At 38.0% G+C, this 23,361-nt stretch overlaps 1 protein-coding gene across 2 annotated transcripts; it reads left to right on the forward strand.

Moving 5' to 3' along the window:
- The first annotated feature begins 297 nt into the window (after nt 1-297).
- Nucleotides 298-22,419, forward strand: KLKB1 (kallikrein B1). Of its 2 annotated transcripts, XM_058525392.1 has the most exons (14): nt 298-403; nt 4,639-4,801; nt 6,161-6,267; nt 8,610-8,769; nt 9,217-9,326; nt 12,874-13,033; nt 13,782-13,891; nt 14,048-14,210; nt 14,310-14,422; nt 14,587-14,755; nt 18,378-18,553; nt 19,736-19,831; nt 21,589-21,728; nt 22,228-22,419. In XM_058525392.1, exons 1-14 carry the CDS (start codon nt 298-300, stop codon nt 22,417-22,419), a joined length of 1,965 nt encoding a protein of 654 aa, XP_058381375.1. The 2 variants fall into 2 exon arrangements, with proteins under 2 accessions (XP_058381375.1, XP_058381377.1); XM_058525394.1 differs by lacking the exons at nt 298-403; nt 21,589-21,728 and having other exon boundaries at nt 4,725-4,801; nt 22,228-22,256.
- The last annotated feature ends 942 nt before the right edge of the window (nt 22,420-23,361 follow it).

The following is a 23,361-nucleotide window of genomic DNA, read 5'->3' on the forward strand; positions in this document are numbered from 1 at the left end:
ACTTAGGGATTCTGGACCGATGTCACTGCCATTATTTACGATAATTTTTTTTTGCTCAAATCTAGAGGTTTTACAGCTGTTTAATCCCTCTCAACCAATTACTGACAATACAGGTGGCTTATGAACAACAAACATAATAACAGTCTAGAGGTCTCAATTTATAGCTGGTGCCAAGCCCCTGGGCACAAAATGTACAGAAAACCCTTGTTCTTAGAATTGGTAATTGTGTGCTTAGATTTGCAATTCAGACATTTACAAGAAAATCTCTATCATCTTAAATTAAAGTTCATGCTAAATATGATCTATAACCAGCAGAGTTATTCATGCAGTGCTTTCTCTTTTAGGATGATTTCCTTCAGGCAAGCAGCTTATTTCATTTGCTTGTTTGCTACAGTTTCCTGTGGTGAGTGGATTATCTACAAAACATAAAGTTAAGGGTGTGTGGAAGAGAGTTAAGCAAGGCATGCCACCCGTGGAGAAAGCTATTGAACATACAGCCTTGGGAAGGAGGCAGGATACACATCCTTTTAATGTTTGGAGGCAACAACCACTTCTCAGATGCATCGCCCTAGACACACCAGGGGGAAGACCCCAGAAATGAGAATGTCTTCAGGCATGTGTTACCAGAAACTTCTGTTTGGAAGTGGCTCTGTACAAAGCAGATCCTGAAACAATCGGCGCTCCATTTTTATTATCAACATTAAAAAAAAAATCAGCTTTATCTGAATATTCAAAAGAGTGCTAGGCATTTTATATTGTCTGGGTCTAACCCAAGTGTAGTGATAGGTACAAAGCATATATTTTTACTCTTTTAGGCCACTGGGAACCATTTCAGAAATAAAAATACCTGGTTTCAATTTAATTTGGAAGTCATCCATTTGAATAGTTCTAGTTTCAACAACAGGTTTTGATCGTATTTCTCTGTCTATCCATTCCATCAAATTTTCAGAGAATAAGGAGGATTCTGGACACTCTTTTTCGTTAATCATTGCAGAGTGGAGTTTTCTCCGTGTCACCGTTATGGGTGGCTTCCGAGTCTATGTTGACTTAAGATGGCCACATCACAATGATTGTTTACTTACCTCTCAGATGTATGGCTAAGAGAAACACCTCTTGGGTAAGGGTTACATTGGTAAAGAGATACAATTTCTTCAGGAAGAAGCCTTTTTTTTTTTTTTCCCTAAACTGCAACTCCCCTCCATCTGTCGTCTCATTCCTAATTGCTCTTCTGCGCCAGAATCATTACCATTTACAAATCCATTGAATGCTGAGAAGTAGAAGCCAGAGATGCTGTGGACCATGGCTACTTCAATTTTATTCTTTTGGCCAAAAAAAAATTTCATGATCACACTAGGAAAATTAGAGGTGCAAATAAGCAGAAAATGAGAAACTACATATTTTCTGTAGTCCTATAATACAGAAATGGCCATTGTTAAAAATCTTTTGTTTAGTCTTTCAGATATTTTTCTACACATATCGATGTACACAAGTAACAAAGATATTATTAATTATAGATACTTTTTTTATAACGTTTCCCATTTAAAGCTACCTTTTCATGCAAATAAATATATATCATATTTTTTGGAGCTTAGTATTCTTCCCTATGCATGGTATTTTTGCATGCACATTCTTACACACATATTGAATTATTTCTGTGGAATAAAATTTTGGAAATAAAAATACTAGATACAAAGGTGTGAATATTTTTGAAGGTTTTATGACATACAACATGAAATTATCTTCCAAAAAGGTAATTTCCAAGTTGACTTTTTCCACTAGTAGATGAGAGTGATCATTTACCCCACCTAGGCCAACTCAATAGTCACTTATTATTTTGTAGCCTGGCATATATTCACCTTTCTGGAAACAGTATCCTAATTTATTTCTGAGAAACAGCTGCCTCCCAGTTTTGGTCCATGTGGTTGTGACCCAGGCAGGCTTGAACCAGTAAGTAAGGCACACATCTTGCTGGCTGCATTGACCTCATCAGAGCCAAAGCCTTGCAATAAGACTTTTGCTTACACTTCTAGAAATAAGACTCTTTTATTGTTTTTTTTCAAGTGAACTCGAACTATGACAGAATGCTGAGACCTGAGCTTCGGGCACTGTCTTTCCACTACATGGAGCTTGAGAGAAAGGCAACCCCATGGAATAGAGCAAATGTATGAAGGAAAATTGTGTCTTGATGGGATCCGCTGAGCACTGTGTCCAGTTATTTCTGAAGCCAGATCCACCCCCAGCTCTTTGGCTTTGAACCAATACATTTCATTTGTATTCAAGTCACTTTGAACTAGGTTTTTTTTTTGTTATTTGCAATGAAAATCAGTACATCGACACTGGTAATTTAGATAATTTTAAATTTTAACTTGCCTGTGTTTATGATTCTTAGCATTTTTCATATGCTTATTAGTTGCTTCTATTTCTTTTGCAAATTACCTTTTCATATTCTTCGCCCAATTTTAAAAAATTAGATTCCTTTTCTTCTCTTTATTGATTATATGATCTTTTTAACAAGACTGAATAACTTGCCAAGGTCCATGGACATAAGGACTTGTGTGACATGATATAGCATATTTTATGTTATGAGATAACTTATGTCACAGTGTTTTCCATATACTCTAGAATACAATACAAACAAGCCTATCATCATCACCATCATCATCATCATTAGTACCAGCTTATGAGGTTAAGCAAGAACACCTATTAGAACTTTCTTTCCAGTCTGCTCCAAAGTTGCTGTATTTCTAGTTACTCCTCTCCTGGGCTGAATCACATGGCAGTTCATCAAGGCTCAGTTGCAGAATGGGAACTCCCAGGCTAGCCCCAGCCATTGTTTGTACCCATGTCTGTGAATTGAGGTGGGGGAGGATGGCTGCTTGATCATCACGAATCAGCCAAAAACACCGGTTGTCTAAAACACAAGCCACTTTGCAGCTAGCCTTGTCACCGGACCAGGTACTCGGTATGTTGTGTGTTTATGAAATGTAGGCCTGTGTACCTGGCAACTTGTATTCCCAGAAGCTTCCACCTGAAGAGGTCTCTGCTCTTTCCAAATATAAACCTTACCCAAGGGTTAGTCATCTTAGCCACACCTTTGAGAGAAGGACAAGCAATCTTGCTGGGCTGGGTCATCATAAGAGGGCTCAGGGCCAAAATCCCCAGAGGGGTGGAATAGTTCAGAGGAAGTTTTAATCAACAGGGCTTAATGAAATACACGTATCCAAGCTGCCCATTCTCTGAAAGGCAATACAAAAATAGGTATTATTAAAATTGGAGTGGCACTACTGCCCTAGGGCATGGATGAGGTTGCCATTGCAATATCCTGTGATTAACGGGCAGTTGACCGAGTAAAGCGAATGTGTTATCTGAGTTGGAAAAGCTTATTAAGCAGACTTTGAAGTGAGTCTCTCAAGGTTAACTCAAATTCAGTATAACAGTAAAGGTAACACTTAACACTCTAATAATATGTAGGATGCTGGGTACTTTAGAGCTATGAACAATTCCAGACAGCAAATATGTAGTTCAGAATGTATCTTCAATTTGGTGTATGCATGCCTTTGCTTAAGCTGTCTGAAAAATGAGCTTGTAGAAATTGAGAGAATACTTGTTTCTCTGCACTCATTCCTAAAGTAATAAATACCAATAACTGTTAGTTTGCTTGCATTCAACTGAGATGAGGAACAACGTTGCACACTAGGAAACGGAACAAGACGGGGAGTCAGAAGAGCTGGGTTTATGTTCCAGGACATTCACCGGCCATGTGGATCTTGGGCAAGTGTGTGCTGCCATGAGACTGAGTTACCTAACTTCTTTCCTAAAAAAAAAAGTCAGATATATATAATAAAGACTGTCTCCAGATTCCCTTACAGAGCTGTTGTGAGAATCTGGTGGGGATGCTTGTTATGAAAGTGTTTTGAAAAATAGATCACACATCATTATTTTTAAGGCATGATATTTTCATTGCATGTTAGGCAACAGGGAGAAACCAAGCTAGGATTGCATTTTCTTTTTTTGTTGTTTTTTTGTTTTTTTCGTGAGGAAGATCAGCCCTGAGCTAACATCCATGCTAATCCTCCTCTTTTTTTTTTTTTTTTTTTTGCTGAGGAAGACCGGCTCTGAGCTAACATCTATTGCCAATCCTCCTCCTTTTTTTTTTATTTCCCCAAAGCCCCAGTAGATAGTTGTATGTCATAGTTGCACATCCTTCTAGTTTCTGCATGTGGGACGCGGCCTCAGCATGGTTGGAGAAGCGGTGCGTCAGTGCATGCCCGGGATCCGAACCTGGGCCGTCAGCAGGGGAGCGCGAGGACTTAACCACTAAGCCACAGGGCCGGCCCTAGGATTTCATTTTCTTGGGGATAATTTGTGTGCAAATTATTGTATGATTTAATAAAAATCAACCAAGTTTTTTTTTTATATAGAAGTACCCATAAAATGACTTGAGCATCATACATTGTTCAAATAGTCACCTTAATATGTTTCATTCTGCCTGTATAATTAAGGTCTTGTCATAAAGATCTTTGGGTATTCCATGGAGGAAGTAAAAAGGTTCAGAACACAGACACTTTTCTGATAATGTAAATTATTATTTGCATTCCTCCCAAATTAATGTCTTTTTTTTCAATGATGACATCATAGGATGCCTGACTCAACTATATGAAAACACCTTCTTCAAAGGTGGGGATGTAACTGCTATTTTCACCCCGAGTGCCCAACACTGTCAGATGATGTGCACGTTCCATCCTAGGTGTTTGCTGTTCAGTTTTCTTCCTGCAAATTCAACCAATGATGCAAACAAAAGGTAAAAGTTGATATTTCATTATTGGAGAAGCTAGTCATTTTTCAAAATGGAATCAGTTGTGTGCAAAAAAGTGTAGCATATCGCAGGGTTATGTTTCTCAAATGGGGTTAAAGGACCAGCTTCATCAGAATCACCTGGAGTAGTTCTTACATAAGCAGATCCTTAGGTGGAAGCCCAGACCTATTGAACGAAAGACTCTTGGGATTGGAAATCTGCATTTAAAAAATATCTGCATTCACTTAAAGTAGTAAAAGATAGTCATTTTCTATCCAAGGCCTCAAGGAAAATGCTAGAAAATCATTGGGTTAAGAGATTGTCTCAAGAAAAGGTCTAAAAACAAGTGAATATTTCACCTGAACAAGGAAGCATAGTTGTTGTCTGACTCATGATCACATTTGTGGGTAGCACAGTCCAAAGAAAATATAATAGAAGGTAAGCATTTTGTTGAGAATATGATTGAGTAAGATCCAGAGCTTATGATGCTGAGAGAGGGCAGGTCTGAATGGTGCCTACAGTGAGCCAATTTGAGCACCTATGATATGCGTGATGTGCGTGCACGTGTGTGTGCACTTGTGAATATAGACTATTAACTGGTAATTTGGAAAAGGAAGAGCACTGGAAAAATAATTGGCAATGAAAAATCTTATTAGGTCATAGAGTTGCCTAAATACAGCCATAGTTTCATTTTCTTTAATTTTGATCAATATCCAGAATGAGTGTTTCTTCATTGTTCCATTTCTATATCCACAATTCTTTTCTTTTATCTTCACTCTATTTGAATTTGAAAACTAGGAATTAGATAACCATCCCTTGATTCTACATGGTAAACTTGTACAGAAAACCCAGATTGTATGTGAGAGATGTCAACTTTTTAAGGAAAAAGGTGAGTTAGGTTCTAGAATCCTTGTGAATAATGAAATTACCACTGAGGTTGACATGAAAGACAGAAAGAAGTCTTCCATTAGGTGTGGACTAGAAGGAGTTAGTGAACGAGATGGACATCATATATAGATCCACTCTCATGACTGATTTAATTTCATAAGTAAGTGAAAGTATTTATGAAAACAATCACCAAGTAGGAACATAAATTCCCCAAAAGTTTAGGAACACAGGAAAAATCACTAACTCTTTAATATGATTGACTTCCTGTACTTAAAAATGTGAATGTATAGGAAAACAATACTGAAAGACCGTTAGATATTATGGAATAGCCTCTAAGAATGTTCTTTCCGGCAAATGTCAGGGAAGCTGTATTATTTTCCTTATTCCCGCCTATATTTATTAGTGCATAAAAAATGCTAGATGTTTCCTCAATGTGTGTTTATTTCACTTCCTAAGTGAAGCTACTTTTAAAAACAGGTTTGGTTGCTTCATGAAAGACAGTGTTACGGGAACGCTGCCAAAAATGTCACGGAAAAATGCAATTTCTGGACATTCCTTGAAGCAATGTGGACATAAAATAAGCGGTAAGATGTGGATTTCTTAGCTAAAGTTGAATGAACGAGGAGTCTGCCTTAGAAAAGCTTCTGCTCAAACTCTGTACTGTCATGGACTTTTGGAAGGGAGCCCTCAGAAAGAACAGAGATGGGGCAATATTCTGGACATATCCTCTTGTTTTTATCAATCAACACTCACTTAAGGAGCCTTTATTATTTATGAGGGTAGCACTACAGGTAAGATTTGCAGAAAGTGAATACCCATCTAAACAATAGTCTCCCCTTGATTCCAGATAAGAATCTTAAAGAGAACACAGAGAGTTCTCTCTTTCTGTTTCACTTGAAGGTGATTTGTACACCAGTGGTTCTCAAACAGGGGTGATTTTGTCCTTCCACCAGGGGGCACTTGTCAATGCCTGAGACACTTGGTTGTCACAACTTGGGGGGATGCTACTGGCATCGAGTGGATAGAGGTCAGAGATGCCACTAAATGTTCCACAAGGCACAGGGAAGCCCCCACAACAAAGATTTTCTAGTCCCATATGTCAGGAGTGCAGAGGTTAAGAAATCCTGTTAAACTCCCATGCTGAAGGACTGGGCTTTGTAAATCTTGCGAAGAATAATACTTAAAAATATATGAGGATTAGGAGGCCAGGAAACTTTAATCCTGACACTTATTGCTATTAACGTCTTGAGAAACAATTTCCAACCCTATTCTAATAAATTTAAGGCAAATGAACTATTTCTCTAATGTGACTGATCTGAGAGTAAAAAGTACGGAAAAGATTCTCTCAATTGATGGGTTGGCAGAACCTTAAAATAACCATGTTATCACTATACATCATTGTTATTTTACCCTTACTATATACAGTTAATTTTGTAGGATTAAATTTCAGATGTTTTTAAAATTTTTCATCCTTTCCTGTCCCATTAACACCACTCCCTCAATACATACACACACTTCGTGCCTGCAGTTTGTATAGTAACCAGTCCTTGGTGATAAACAGGGGGACCTGGCTTAGCCAATATGTAATTTACCTAGGAAGGAGTACATTTTCTATTTTATAAGATCAAATTTATATCTTAATAAAATTTAGTGTAAATTATTCAATTAAGCATTAGTTTCAATTGTGGCATCATAGTAAAATTTAAAGAAAAAATAATATTGTGCCTTTCTCATTACACCTTAGTTATTTTTTCCCCCAAAACTTAGTCTACTCACAGAACTTGATTTAATGTTCTCTTCTAGCTCTCCCCAAATATCTTACATTAAAGTGAAATTAAAGTGAACTATTGCTTCCAGGCATGTAAAGTCTCTTAACTCAGGACCGATTTTGGTTTAAAACATTTAGGGGTAGGTTTATAGCTTTCAACTAACCATAAAGAAACGTTTTAGTTTCTAAGTATCCCAGCCCAACTCTTAGCCTGTTTCTTTTTCTCATGTGCAGCAGAAAGGGAAAGAGATTCCATTTCTATAATCAGCAAATTCCTGTGAGCATGAACCACCATGAATAATCTACAGCCCTGCCCACCTCAATACGTTGTTTTCCTACTAGTTTGCATATTTTCTGTAATTCTCACCATTAAATCTAGTTTTCTGACTCCTTAAACCATACCTCTTAGGATTGGAAAATTACATACAATAGATTATGGTTTATATTGCTAGTATCCTTAGCCAAGGGTCTAACTAACAAATTTGAGTCTTTAAGACAAAGAGCCTAACTCATTAATTTGGTTCATTGTCTGTTAAAAGAATTACCTATATTTTTTGTATATAAGACAAATTTCAATTGAAAGGATGCTTAAGTGGAATTTAACAAAATTCTAAAGCAAGAATGGAAATGGCTTCATCATGCATCTACAAGAACTCTCCACATTTTATGATAATGATTTGACACATAGATGTCAATGACGGGGCTTACAGATGCAAGTCGCAATCAGACAGGAGTAGTTGAAAGTTGAGAAACAAGCAAAGAGATGAGAAGCTCCTTCACTCCACGCAAGAGGTCGAAGACACCTCCGTTTGTTTAATAATGCAAACCTCCGCACACGTCATTAGGGTCCTCGTTATTATTGCCTTGTTTATCTTCCATTGCTCGTTGATAATTTCAGTGTGAAATATTACCTGTACTGATGAAGTTTTGAAAGCACAGTAACCCCTTTTCCATGCTAGTCCCTAAGACATATTGGAATGTGTTTATTTCAAGCAGAGTTTGATAATTTAGTAATGTAATAAAAAATCTAAATCCCCTAATTAACAGGGAAATTGCCAAAAACAGAATATTATCCTTCAAAACTGCCCTGCTCAAACTGATGATGTACTTCTAGAAGGGAAACTGACTGAATTTGTCCCATGTGTTTTATTGGTACAGCTTGCCACCGAGACATTTACAAAGGAATTGATATGAGAGGTGACAATTTTAACCTATCTAAGGCTAATAGTGTTGAAGAATGCCAAAAACGCTGCACGAATAGCATTCACTGCCAATTTTTCACATACGCCACACAAGCATTTTCCAGTGCAGAGTACCAGTGAGTAAAATTTATAATGTTTGTTCTCTCTGATGGTACTTTTAGGATTTAATTGTATTCTTCATAACCTCTTTTTTTTTTTTTTTCAAATTGAAAACCAAACAGGACTTTTAGACCTAACAACCCTCCTTATTTACTTACTCAATTTTGGTATCATTTTTCTGGAAGAGAATGGTTTCCATTTGGACCACAGATAGGCTGTGCTTGTAGAATGAGGGTTTAGTAAAATAATGTCTCCCACCCCGTTCTCACCCTAACCTTCCCTCTGCAGGGGGGAAAGATGTCTATTTGATTAATATACAAACCCCTGACCCACTCATTGTCAAAATCATTGTTCTGATTGCTTTGTTTATTTTCCATTGACCGTGGATCATTTCAAAGCAAAATGGATGGCTGCATGCACCTTGCAGTTTAGAAAGCAAAGTAACTTCTTTTTTTCACATTCAGGAACAGCTGCCTATTAAAGCGGAGTCCAGGAGGAACACCCACCACTATAAAGGTGCTGGCTAACGTGGCATCTGGATTCTCACTGAAGCCCTGTGCTCGCTCAGAAATTGGTAATTACATGGCTATTATTTCACTATGTGATTGTAATAGGCAGAATAAGAGTCCCCCAAAGTTGTTCACATCCTAATTTCTGAAACCTGTGAGCGCGTTACCTTACACAGCAAAACGGGCTTTGTAGATGTGACTAAGTTAAAGATTTTGAGATGGGAGATTATTCTGGATTATGTGGACGGGCCCAATACAGTCACAAGGGTCCTTATAACAGAAAAAGGAAGACAGAAAGGTCAGAGTCAGAGAGAGAGAGAGAGAGAGAGATCTGAAGATGTTACACTGCTTTGAAGATGGAGAAAATGTCCATGAACAAAGAAATGCAGGTGGCTTGTAGAAACTGGAAAAGACGAGGAAACAGGTTCTCCTATAGAACTTCCCGAAGGAAAAAGCCCAGGCAACATCTTGATTTTAGCCCAGTAAGACCCATTTTGGACTTCTGATCTCCAGAACTGAGAGATAATAAATGTATGTTGTTTTAAGCCACTCAGTTTGTCATAATTATAATAGCAATAGGAAACTAGTACAGTGACATTGTAGAGAAAACTATAAGGTCATTTCTTGGTTGTGTCCATCATCTAGTGAAGTGACTCTACCACAACGAATCAATAAAATCCTGTAGTTTCAGACTTATAGGTAATTTCAGTTGAATTATCCAGAGAATTGCCATGACATTCCACCTTATTTAGTGTATCACCATGTTAATGATAAGATATTATTGAAACCAAATCACCAATAGCCAGTTCTACACAGTATTGAGAGCTGACTCTGTGTCAAGCCCTGTATTGGGTGCTGGGCTAGGACCTCTCCATGGATGATAGGGAAGTTGGCAACAATGAATCTATTTTCCTATTTGTTTCCTCTTTCCCCCAGCACAGCCCTTCCATGGTGCGTACCAGATTTACTGGTTCAAATTTACTGATTATTTAATTTTTAATATTCATATTTGTTTTTTTAAACATAATTTCTATCTCTTTATTCATATTCTGAGTTTGGTAAGACATTGTTTTCATACTTTTCTTTAGTTCTTTAGGCATGGTTTCCTTTAGTTCTTTGAACATATTTAAAATAGTTGACTTACAGTCTTTGTCTAGTAAAGCCAACATTTGTACTTCCTCAGCAACAGTTTATATTGACTGCCTTTTTTTCTGTGTAAGGGCCATACTATCTTGTTTCTTTGATATGGCTTATAATTTTTTGTAAGAAAAAATTAGACCTTTTAGATAATAGTATGTGGCAACTCTGGAAATCAGATTCACTTCTTCCCCAGACTTTGCTCTTATTACTGTTTTTTGTTGTTGTTTGCTGTTTGTTTGGTGGCTTTCTTGAGCTAATTCTGTAAAATGTGTATTCTATGCTGTATGTGGCCACTGGTGTCTCTGCTTGGTTTTCTTAGCAGTTATGTTACTGAACCAAGTAGGCTCGCCTCCTGGTGAGTTAAATAAGCCTATACACCAGTGGAAGTTATCTCACAAAGTAAAGTGTATTTGCAGCAAATAGGAGGCCATGAGGAATGATTTCCGAAGTTATGGCGTCCCTGAACAAAGGGAAGCAGGAACTTTTATTTCGGTTGGGGAATGAATATTCAAAAGGGAGATGCAGGTATGCGCTTGCACAGGCTCAGTTGGAGAACATGCTTCCACATAATGAGGCCTAAGCTCCTCCTGGAGAGATCTTTGCATTAAGAATAAGGCAAAGGTCATGGGCATAGCTCTTGTGGTGAGGCTTGGTCAGCTTCAGGATGGCTGGTGGTTACATCTCCTTAACATACAAAAGGAAAAGAAACAACTTGGAAAAACAGTTAATTGCTTCCAAACCCACCTTTGAGTTTCTCAGGCACCTAATTGGTGACAGTTAGCTAGTGATTGGACAGAAATTTTCTTAATGCCTATAACCAGTAAGTCTCCCAGCCTTTGATAAGGGGCTTTCTGTGAGTGTTGGGGCATGCCTTCAATGCTTAGGCAAGCATTCAGCAACTTTGCCTTGACCTTCACTTTCTGCTGATGCAGAGCTCACAGAGCTTAGCATCAGCCAGCAGTGAGATCTTAGGGCTTTCTTAGATCTTTCATGGCCACGTACACAGCCCTGGTCACGCACACAGCCCTATACATGCACATGACCTTCTAGAGCCCAGGAATTCACAGATTTACACCCTCCCCCTTCCCCCACCATGGACATCTCTTTCTCCTGGTTTTCGTTTTAAGATTTTTATTGGTTTCCTGTTTCCTCATCTGTAATTGCTGCCTTAGGCAGCCACAATGTTACATAAATGCCACAATTTTTTTTTTCTTTGACAAATATTTCCAAGGAAAAGGCCAGTAACACTGAGGAAGCTCTGAGTCATGTCAAATAAACTCAATTCTTGTGAGTGGGATTTTCCTGAGAACTTCCAGACAGGTCAAATAAAGACAAGTCACTGGTATGGGGATTAGAGTAGCTCCAACCCCATTCTGCCCCCTCCAGTGGCTGCTAGAGGTTTTCAGCACCATTATGGGGCTGTTTTAAGGGCTTACGTGGAGCTGGGAGAGGGAGATGGGAATAGGCCAAGTTAAAACCCCACAAAACTCACTGTTCTTACTGAGATTCAGCTATTTTTCTTGAATTAACACTTCCTGGACTGTAATAAACCTTTAGTTAATTTCTAGAGTTCTAAAAATGTTCATTTTGACCATTTTTCCAGTGCTCTCATTACTTTTACAGAGGAAAGGATTTTCAGAGTTTCTGCCATTCCTACTAACATCCTGTAGTGCTTTTGATAAACAAAACAAAGCAAACAAACTAGCTTTAAAAAAGAAAATGGGGGGCCAGCCCGGTGGCGTAGTAGTTCAGTTTGCTTGCTCTCCTTCAACGGCCCAGGGTTTGCAGTTTCAGATCCTGGGCACGGACCTGTGCACCATTCATCAAGCCATGCTGTGGCAGCATCCCACATATAAAATAGAGGAAGATGGTCACAGATGTTAGCTCAGGGCCAATCTTCCTCAGCAAAAAAAAAAAAAAAAAGAAAGAAAGAAAGAAAATAGTCTTCAGAACAAGGTGGCCCCTGTCCTTTCGTCATCTGGACTGGTCAGACCATGACTGAAATGTGTTCAGTTCTATGTTCCACATTTTGAGTGAAGCGATGGTCACCTGGAACATTTCAAAAGATGATAACCAGCATGGTAAGATGTCTAGAAGCAATGGAAAAATAAAAATGTTTAAAGGAACAAGTTAAAGACATTTAATCTGAAGAGTCAGGATGACTATCTTATTGTTCTTTTTGAAGAGTTATCGTTGGGAAAGGGATTAGACTAATCTGTATGGTTTCGTAAGGCAGATCTAGGTAAGTGCTACCATGAAGAATAAAAGAAAAAAATTCCTAACACCTAGAGTGGTCCAGAAAAGAATTGGGCCTTGTCATGAGATAGCAAGCTCCTTATCACTATAAATGTCTAAGTAGAAGCTGAGCAACTTGTCAGGGATGTCCTTGAGGGGATGTAGTTGTAGGTTGGCATGGATGACCCATAAATTATGTCATTTACTGAGGAACAACTTCCCTCTGTGAGTTCACAGGTTGCCACATGGACATGTTCCAGCACCTCGCCTTTTCAGATGTGGATGTGGGCAGAGTTATCACACCAGATGCTTTCGTGTGTCAAACCATTTGCACCTATAATCCCAACTGCCTCTTCTTTACGTTCTATACAAATGCATGGAATACAGAATCACAAAGGCGAGTACGCATGTGTAACATTTGCTGCTGCCTTGTCATCACTTTAGTTTTATCGTTTGAGTTTTTAAAAAGGTTTGTTCATTCCCCTCAAAATGCTTGAACCTGCAGTTTAAGTAGGTACTTTTCTGCCAGGTACAGATTAGTTAAGAGATTTGCGGACTTTTCTACCTACCTTCTCTTACTTAAACCTACTATTGAATCAATGAAACAACAGCCATGGAAAAGGAAGCATCTGATACCTTTCTTACAGATCTTAATGTTTTGTGTTAGCTTGAAGTATGAAGCACTCGCTGGCAGCACATCCTTTAAGCTCATTGGTTCTAATTCCTCTGTTTCAGAAACTAGAGCCCTGTTTTTCCTGATCGAGGCTCTGGTTCGACCTCTTTACCCTCAGATAACCCACCCTTTCCTTTATAAGAAAGCTGCAGCTAAGAGAAGGGTATATAGTTACATAATAGCATCAGCAGCATAAATCCCCAGAATTTGTTCTTTTTTTTCCTCAGTTGGAACTTAACCATTCAGCTCTTTTCAGGTTATCTATGGCTACCAATTTTCTTCAGAGGGAGATGTGACTTGGTTTACATTTAATGTCTATAATTTTTTAGAGTCCTGTAGTCTGATTTACTTCTGCATCTAATATACTTCTCAGAAGAATAAAATTTGCAGGATGCTTTTTTTGATATATGGTATTTTTGTATTTGCCTCTAATGCAGCTTTCTTTCTCTCTCTTCCTTTTTTTTTTTAATAGAAATATCTGTTTACTTAAAACTTCCCAAAGTGGGACACCGAGTTCCCCTACCCCTCGGAGAAACACCATATCTGGATATAGCCTTTTAACTTGCAAACAAACTTTGCCTGGTAATGTGATTCGAGAAGAGTATTACATAAAATATAAATTTTTTGATTTTCTAACAAGTCATAGTGATGAAATAATCATCAATGTACCAGAAACTTATGTAAATGTGGTTTATTTCTGTTTCATTTTATATTTTTTTATGTTTATAACTGGCACAGAGCCTTGCCATTCCAAAATTTACCCAGGAGTTGATTTCCAAGGGGAAGAATTGAATGTGACCTTCGTTAAAGGAGTGAATGTCTGCCAGGAGACATGTACAAAGACGATTCGCTGTCAGTTCTTCATATATTCTTTACTCCCAGAAGACTGTAGAGGAGAGAAGTTAGTGAAAGTTTATTTTTCAGAGACAGTCAGCAAGACAATTTCATGAACTTTCCCCCTCTGTGAAGGTTTAATCTTTATACGGATGATTTTATCTAGGTGTAAGTGTTCGTTACGATTGTCTATGGATGGCTCCCCAACTAGGATTACGTATGGGACACGAGCGACCTCTGGTTATTCTCTGAGGTTGTGTGAAAGTGAGGACAGCTCTGGTGAGTAAACCTCATTTTTCCAGAAACCTGTAAAAGGATGTCTGTGTTGTTCTGATAGCTTGCCTAGTCTTAGATAATGGAATTGTATATTTTGTTTTCCTTGGATGAAGAGGACTGTGTTTCACCTCTAAGTCCAACCATTAACTTCGACACTCTCTTTTTAGTCTGCACAACAAAAACAAACCCACGCATTGTTGGAGGAATCAACTCTACTTGGGGAGAGTGGCCCTGGCAGGTCAGCCTTCAGGTGAAGCTGACAACTCAGAGCCACTTGTGTGGAGGGTCGATCATTGGGTCCCAGTGGGTTCTAACTGCTGCCCATTGCTTTGATGGGTAAGTTTTGGATGCGTCTTATCCGGGGTCTTATCTTGCCTTTTAGTTTTGAAGAATCTATAATCAATTTCTTGATCATCAAGTCAGTTTATTGATAGGTTATTCTTTTTTAATAAAAGATATTTTAAAACAGGGACAGTATTCAAAATGTTGAACTAGGGCCTGAGCACTGAATGATCTGAACCATCAGAACAGAGTGTGGAGTGTTAGCAGGACTGATGTTCCCCGGGGGATATTACTTCTGCTTGAAAGAATAACCAAAAAATATTTCTACTTTATCGGGCCAACAGCATGTATGGCAGGGTTTTAAAGTTTTAAAACACTTAGACTTTGTAGTTAGACAGAACGGGGCTTGAGTCAAAACTCTGCACTTATTAAAAGTAAGAATGACTGCTAGTGGGAGTGCAAACCAGGGCAGCCACTATGGAAAACAGCATGGAGAGTCCTCAAAAACTTAAGAATAGAACTACCATATGATCCAGCTATTCCACTGCTGGGTATTTATCCAAAGAATGTGAAAACACAATGCGTAAAGATACAGGCACCTCTATGTTCGTTGTGGCATTATTCACAATAGCCAAGACTTGGAAGCAACCTAGCTACCCATCAAGGGGCGAATGTATAAAGAAGATCTGGTATATATACACAATGGAATACTACTCAGCCATAAAAAGGGATGAAATCTGGCCATTTGTGACAAGGTGGATGGACCTTGAGAGTATTATGCTAAGTGAAATAAGTCAGATGGAGAAAGTTATATGATCTCACTCATAAATAGAAAATAACAACAACAAACAAACATATAGAGACAGAGATTAGATTGGTGATTTCCAGAGGGGAAGATGGGAGGGGAAGGGCAAAAGGGATGATTAGGCACATGTGTATGGTGATGGATTGTAATTAGTCTTTGGACGGTGAACATGATGAATAATCTACACAGAAATTGAAATATAATGATGTACACTTGAAATTTATATAACATTGTAAACCAATGTTACCTCAATTAAAAAAAATAAAGGTGTGAATGACCCTGGGCAATTTGTTAATCTCTCTTAGCTTTATTTTCCTATCTGTAAAATGTGAATCATTATAGTATCTAATTTGTAAGGTTATTGGAAGGATTAAGCGACATGCCTAAAATGCTGAGTACTATACCTGGAACGTAAAAATTACTCACAAAATATAAGCTACGATTAAATAAGAAATGTAAAAATGGACAAAGCCTATGAACAAGCAAAAGAGATACTAAGAGCCCTAAAATAAAAGATGCTTGATCTCTTTCAAAAAGTATTTTTGTTTTCGTAAAATTCCCTCTCTTTCCGTGTCTAAAAGGGCAGGGTCTGGGTTATTGTGTTCTGGGATTGAGGGTACTGCTTTCAAAATATCACAGAGGCTGTGGCACAATTGGGCAGAGCAAAGTTCCTCCATAGCTGCCGCGTGGCAGCCTGGGCCTCTGGTTAGAGGCTGTGCTGCACGTGGCATTGCTAAAGAGAAGGCTGTTGGTCTGGATGGAAAGATTTTGTGAAGGGAAATAGCAGGTCCCCTTTTTACTATATGCACCCCAATCTGGAACCAAGAATTTTCATCTTTTTTTCCCCAGCATTATTGAGATATAACTGACATATAACATTGTGTAAGTTTAAGGTGTACAATGTAATGATGTGATATATGTATATATTATGAAATGATTACTGCAATATGGTTAGTTAACACATCCATCACCTCACATAGTTACGATTTTTGTGTGTGTGATGAGAACTTTTAAGATCTACTTTCTTAGCAACTTTCATATATACAATACAGTATTGTTAACTATAGTCACCATGCTTTAGATCACATCCCCAGGACTTACTCATCTTAACCAGAAGCTGGTACCCTTTGACCATCTTCACTTATTTCCCAGCCTCCCCTCCACCCCAGGGGACAACCACCAATCTGCTCTCTATTTCTTTGAGTTTGGTTTTTTAGATTCCACATATAAGTGAGATCATACAGTATTTGTGTTTCTCTGACTTATTTCACTTAGTGTAATGCCCTCACAGTGCATCCATGTTGTCAGAAATGTCAGGATTTCCTTCTTTTTTATGGCTGAATAATATTCCACTGTACACATATACCACAACTTCTTTATTCCAATCATCTGTCAATAGAAACAACCTAAGATTCCGTATCTTGGCTATTGTATAAAATGCTACTATGAACATGGGAGTGCAGATATCTCTTTGAGATAGTGATTTTGTTTTCTCCAGATATACACCCAGAAGTGGAATTGCTGGGTAATATGGTAGTTCTATTTTTAATTTTTTTTTTTTTTTTGGTGAGGAAGATTGGCCCTGAGTTAACATCTGTTGCCAATCTTCCTCTTTTTGCTTGAGGAAGATTCTCACTGAGCTAACATCTGTGCCAATCTTCCTCTATTTTATATGTGGGTCGCCGCCATAGCATGGCTTCATGAGTGGTGTGTAAGTCTGCGCCCAGGATCCAAACTCATGAACCCTGGGCTGCTGAAGCGGAGTGCGCAAACTCAACCACTATGCCACCAGGCTGGCCCCTATTTTTAATTTTTTGAGGAACCTCCATACTGTTTTCCATAGTGGCTGCACCAATTTACGTTAAGAATTTTCATTCTTGAAGGCTCAGTGTGGTACGTTTATAAGAAGTGATATACATAGAAACACTGTAATTTAATTAAAAGAAAGCTACTTTGTACCTGATATCGCCATTATTTCCCCTAGAGTTTTGTTTGAGCACATCTGTCTAGCACCATTCACTTAATGATGATAAAAATTTCCAGATATTTACACAAAATAAGACTTTGCGTTAGCTCATAATTCTATACTTACTTTGTATATATTCATATTTTAAAGAGTTAATTTAAATTTTCATACTTCCTAAAATATAGATGTATTTTATTTTATTTTATTTTTAAATGTATTCCCTCTTTTTTTTTTTAAGATTTTATTTATTTATTTATTTATTTTCCCCCCAAAGCCCCAGCAGATAGTTGTATGTCATAGCTGCACATCCTTCTAGTTGCTGTAGGTGGGACGCGGCCTCAGCATGGCCGGAGAAGCGGTGCGTCGGTGCGCGCCCCGGATCTGAACCCGGACTGCCAGCAGCGGAGCGCGCGCACTTAACCGCTAAGCCATGGGGCCGATATAGGTGTATTTTAAATAACACTGAAGTCCCCGTAATTTGCCCTGTTAGACGGGCTTGTGTAAAATCAGTCTGACTTCTTGACAGTTCTGAATTTCATGGAAGCAATTGCTTTCAGGCTTGGTGAAGTGAGCAAGGTTTTCCCGTGATAAACTACTAGAGTCTCTCCCGAACACCATCTCTCTCAGAATGGGACAGCAACATTCTTGTATTTTTACTTACAGTAAACATTACATAATTATATAAATGTACATTTTTCAATGTTTTTAACTAAATCTTCAAAAATTCGGTACCGCTGCTGTTGGTGATGACGAATTGCCAGAAGGAGAAATTAGGTAAGAAAAAATATGTCATATGTAGTATTTTCTTCCCAGTTCTTTTCTGAAAGGTAGAGTGAAAGGAAAAAGGACCAATATCAAAGGCCAGACTTTCTGGTTTCAAATAGATGTTTATTTTGCCCTCCTAGGCTTTCCATGTCAAGTGTTTGGCGAGTTTATGGTGGCATTTTACATCTGTCAGAGATAACAAAAGAAACGCCTTTCTCACAAATAAAAGAGATTATTATTCACCCAAATTATAAAATCTCAGAAGTTAATCATGACATTGCCTTAATAAAACTTGAGGCTCCTCTGAATTATACTGGTACGTAGCATATTTAAGAAGAAGCTTTATAGCTGAATTGTATTGGTTTAATTTTCACATCAATTTGAATGAAAGGGCAGAATCTGGAGAGATTGTCTTTAGTTTCTGGTTGGTGGAGTGGGGGTAAAGGTGAAAATTGCCAGGGGAGATAAAACCTGTGACTTGACATAAAATCTCTTTTACTTAAGGGGCAAGAAATGTTAATTAGTTAATACAAGTGCTTATACATTATTGAATAGACATAGGAAATGTCTGTGCCATCTGGAAAGCATGGCTTCTTTTGACAAGAGAAGCAGAATTACCATTGCTTTGGGCATTGGCATCCTGTCATGCACCGTGTAACAACATTTCAGTCAATGAAGGACTGCATATACCATGGTGGTCCCATAAGATTAGTACCATAAAGCCTAAGTGTGTAGTAGGCTATAGCATCTAGGTTTGTGAACATACACTCTATGATGTTCACACAATGATGAAATCACCTAACGATGCATTTTTCAGAACGTATCCCCGTTGTTAAGTCACACATGACTGTGTTAAAAATATATGAGGTCAACTGGGGCCACATATTAATTTCCAGGTGTAACTTGAGTAGGGAAGAGACTGATCAGAAGGAAGATCTTGGAAGACAGCAGCAGTGGAGTTAGAGGTGTCACCTTTGGAAGTACAATGCTGAACAGTTGCTGAATGCCCGCCGTGTCCATTAATAATTCTGTGACCTCATGCATGTTCCTTTCACTTCTTTGCACCTCTAATTTTCTCATCTGTAAAATGGGCATGATAATTATCCCATTAGTTTCTTATAATAATTAAGTCAGTTAATAAGTTAAAGCACTTAAAATGGTGCCTGAAACAGTGTAGACACTCTGTTATTACTATTAAGGGTATCACAGACAGAATAAGACATAAGAATGCTTCTAAATGTTTTGACACTAAATTTGGGCTCTGAGTTTTAAAATTTAATCCAGAAAATTTAACACCAAAAATATTATGTGAAAATGACTCTGATGGTGAGGAATTTTCTTGAATCATTGACCTCAGAAGTTGAGTAGAACGCAAAAGGGTTATTCGTCTTGGTGCTATTCTATAGAAAGAGAAGATGAGAGAAGGAAAGCATGGATTTTTAAGGTCAAGTTCCACACCTTTATCTAACCAAACTCTAATTTAAAACTTATCTTTCAGAATTCCAAAAACCAATCTGCCTACCTTTCAAAGATGACACAAATACCATTTACACCCACTGTTGGGTAACCGGATGGGGCTTCACAAAGGAAAAAGGTAGACCATGACATTTTAAATGTTCCTACAGCAAGTCTTATAGGTTAAAGTACATGGAAAGGATCAGTTTAATGGGCCTCTATCTAAAATTATATCCAAACTCATGATCTTTCCAATCTATTCATTCTCACATATTTTATTCAGTGACTCTTGATAAGACGTACTTTTGCTTGGGCTTTGAAAAATTTATAACGTAAATTTTTAAGCATCTTACTTTATAATAAAGATCATTCATTTGACTTCACATATAGGATTGGTCCCGTATAGGGCTAACAAGCCCACCGAAGCCCATCGTGTCCTCAGTGTTAATAGTGTTCCCATCTCTCAATGCCATTGTTCTCCCTTGATATTAACGACCAGCAGTGCAGGCAGCCATACCATCTCTCTTTATGGCAGGCTTTTAATAATTTTTTTTCATGTATCCTTCCTGCATGAAAAAAAAATTATTAAAAATCCGATAAAGCCTGTGAACCACTTCTCTAATGATGCTTTTACATGCTTAAATAAAACACCTAGAATTATAAAGGAAACCAAAGAAATTGCAATACAGTTATCAAAATACTTTTAAAAAGGTATGATATAGTAATACACATGCTTTTTATTAATGCATTAAATAGCAAGTTGTTCTCATGACTACCATAATGTTGAAATTCTGGTGAGCACAAATGATATTTTCAGTGATCTACCACAACTGTAATGTGATAGGGAAATATCTATGACTTATATTGATGGCAAAGTCACAGGTACTGCTAACCCTCCTGTGTTTTGTGCCTACATTCACAATTAAGGGAAGTGTTAGACTTCAGTTGGAGGTTGGTGAAAATAAAAATGTGTTTTTTTTTTTTGTATCCAAGGAAATAATGTGAATTATTTCTATGTGAGTTATTTATATAGAAATAATGGGAATTATTTATATGGACCCCAGGTTAAGAACCCCTCCTTATGTACACTTGGGGTATTTCAATTGCCCTTGAGATTTTTAGGAAACAGACTATTCTTTCCAAAATTATGTTCCTGATAGACAAAATAAGGAATAATATTTGCATTATTCTTTACAAAAGGAGGGAGCTTGCCACACTCTCTCCATCTTTCCTGATGCACTCCTTTATTCAACTAATTCAAAATTTTCAAATTTTGGTCTAGTACCTTGAGGCAGGAAGAAATTAAAAGTAACCTTTAACCAAACAAAAAAAGCTCCCAACATCTATCCAAGGGGAGCCTGGGCACCGGTGGAAGTTAAACTATTTGTAAATAAATTATTCTTCATGGAAAATACTCACTTGCATATATTCGAAGGACAAAATACTCCTCTGTTGCCAGAGGTTTGTTTTTTTTTTTTACCCCCAAATCATATATTTTAAAATTATCATTTTGAATATATAAAACAAAAGCTGAAAGGTAAGAACTTCCAAGCCTTTGGGTTGTAGGCAATAAGAGGGATTTTCTGAGAGACTTCTATTGAGATGAGAGGATGGTAGAGAATATGGAAGCAAAGTCTCTGGTCGGCTCTGGAGGGCTGGGGTTATCCTAACACTGCATCAGAGGCCAATACAGAGCGCTCTCTCGCTCTCTCTCTCTCTCTGTCTCTCTCTGTCTCTCTCTGTGTCTGTATCTCTACCTTCTCACCGTTACTGTTTTGATCCGGAGAAATTACCTTATTGAAAAGTTCGTCATTCTGATTTGCTTTAAGACTTTAGTCTTATGTCCATATTTATTGTATTTCCTATTTCTGAAGTTATATGTTGGTTACCTCGTAGGTGAAATCCAAAATACCCTACAAAAGGTAAATATTCCTTTGGTAACAAATGAAGAATGCCAGGAAAGACTTAGAGATCATGAAATAACCAATCAGATGATCTGTGCTGGCCATAAAGAGGGAGGCAAAGACGCCTGCAAGGTAATGCCTTCAATTATGAAAAAACACACAACGGGCTACTTGAGAAAACCAATTTCAAAATATATTCTCCATTGTGTATTTCAGTATAGTTTTTAAAATAATTTAGAGCCAAATGATCTGATAATTTTCTAAGTAATCTTTAACAAACTGAATATATATATACACATATGTCACAATCTGTGCAGGGGCATGCTATATTTGAGAGGGGACAATTGTACATACAATAATTGTACTAAAATATAAGAGCGATAGGTTTATTTGACATTGAGATGACGATGTCAAAATTTTTTTGTTGGAATCAACAGAAAATGCAACCATACACCATTGAATTAAATCGTTTTCACCACATCCAACAACTAATTAGACACGAGATACCTAAAGAGCCATAAGAAATTATATGTGCATGGTGTGTGTGGTGTGTGTAGTGTGACTATAGGATTTTAAAGGCACGTCTGTCATAACTTTCTATCATTTTATTTTTCCACCCACTGCGACACAGGGAGATTCAGGTGGTCCTTTAGTTTGTAAACACAAGGGAACATGGCACTTGGTGGGCATCACCAGCTGGGGAGAAGGCTGTGCCCGCAGGGAACAACCAGGTGTCTACACCAGAGTTTCTGAGTACATAGACTGGATTTTAGAGAACACACAGCACCAAGATGGACAGTCTTTAATGAAGTCACAAGCATGAAGAAGCTTTTTAGAGGCACAGAAGAGCCCAGTTTGTAGCATAAGTTTTGCAATGTGGGTTCAATTCAAATACTGAGCCTTGGGGTCCTCGTCTGCAAAAATGTGGAGAGTGGACTCTACCTCGCATCCTTGTCATAAGGCTAGAGTGAGATAATGCATACAGAGCTGCTGAGGGCAACGTCTTGCAGAGGCATGCTGTGAGCCTTCAGTAATAATGCTAATAATGGGCGATAACAACTGAAGATCTCCACAATTGTTTGTTGTGAAATAAAGAGTGTGATTAAAAGATGTTTTCTTCTGATTGTGAAACAGAACCCAGAAGATATCTGACTCCAGATCCTAGCACAGTGCATGGGATCATTCTAATCCTACCGCTTCCTCTGAAACTCACTGTATCTCAGAGATAATAATTTCTTCTCTGTGCCTTACCTGCGTGGTCATTAAAGCCTACTGCTGCCAGCCTCGCTTGGGGTGAGGAGCCAATAAGCTTGGGTTTTGTTCTGTCAAGTGGAAGGGAAGACACCTATGTAATATTCACATTTCCAAGAAAGAGATGGGTTATCTGAACCTGGGTGAATAGTAGTGTACCTTTTCATTTGGTCTCCCACCTTGGTTACCCTGACATTAGTGCAGGGCTCCAAGCTGGCCGTGTGGTTGTCTGGTTGTGGCTCATCGCACAGCCTTCTTGGAGGGCAAGGAATCTGCGTTGCTGGGGCTTCAATGCATGTTTGTTTCTGCAATAATAATTCAAGAAGCATTATTAGGTATAAAGTATTTCATAAAATTCAGTCTTGTAAATTTATGGTAGTAGGAAGTAGCCCTGAAGTGGATGATATAAATCCTTATATGACACAAATTCCAAACTTGACAGTGATTATCACAACTGATACCTGCTGGTTGGATTCGGTTCAGTTAAGCTGACTTAACATTTACACAGAAGTGA

The sequence above is a fragment of the Diceros bicornis genome, chromosome 29, assembly GCF_020826845.1.
Source record: "Diceros bicornis minor isolate mBicDic1 chromosome 29, mDicBic1.mat.cur, whole genome shotgun sequence".
Lineage (NCBI taxonomy): Eukaryota > Metazoa > Chordata > Mammalia > Perissodactyla > Rhinocerotidae > Diceros > Diceros bicornis.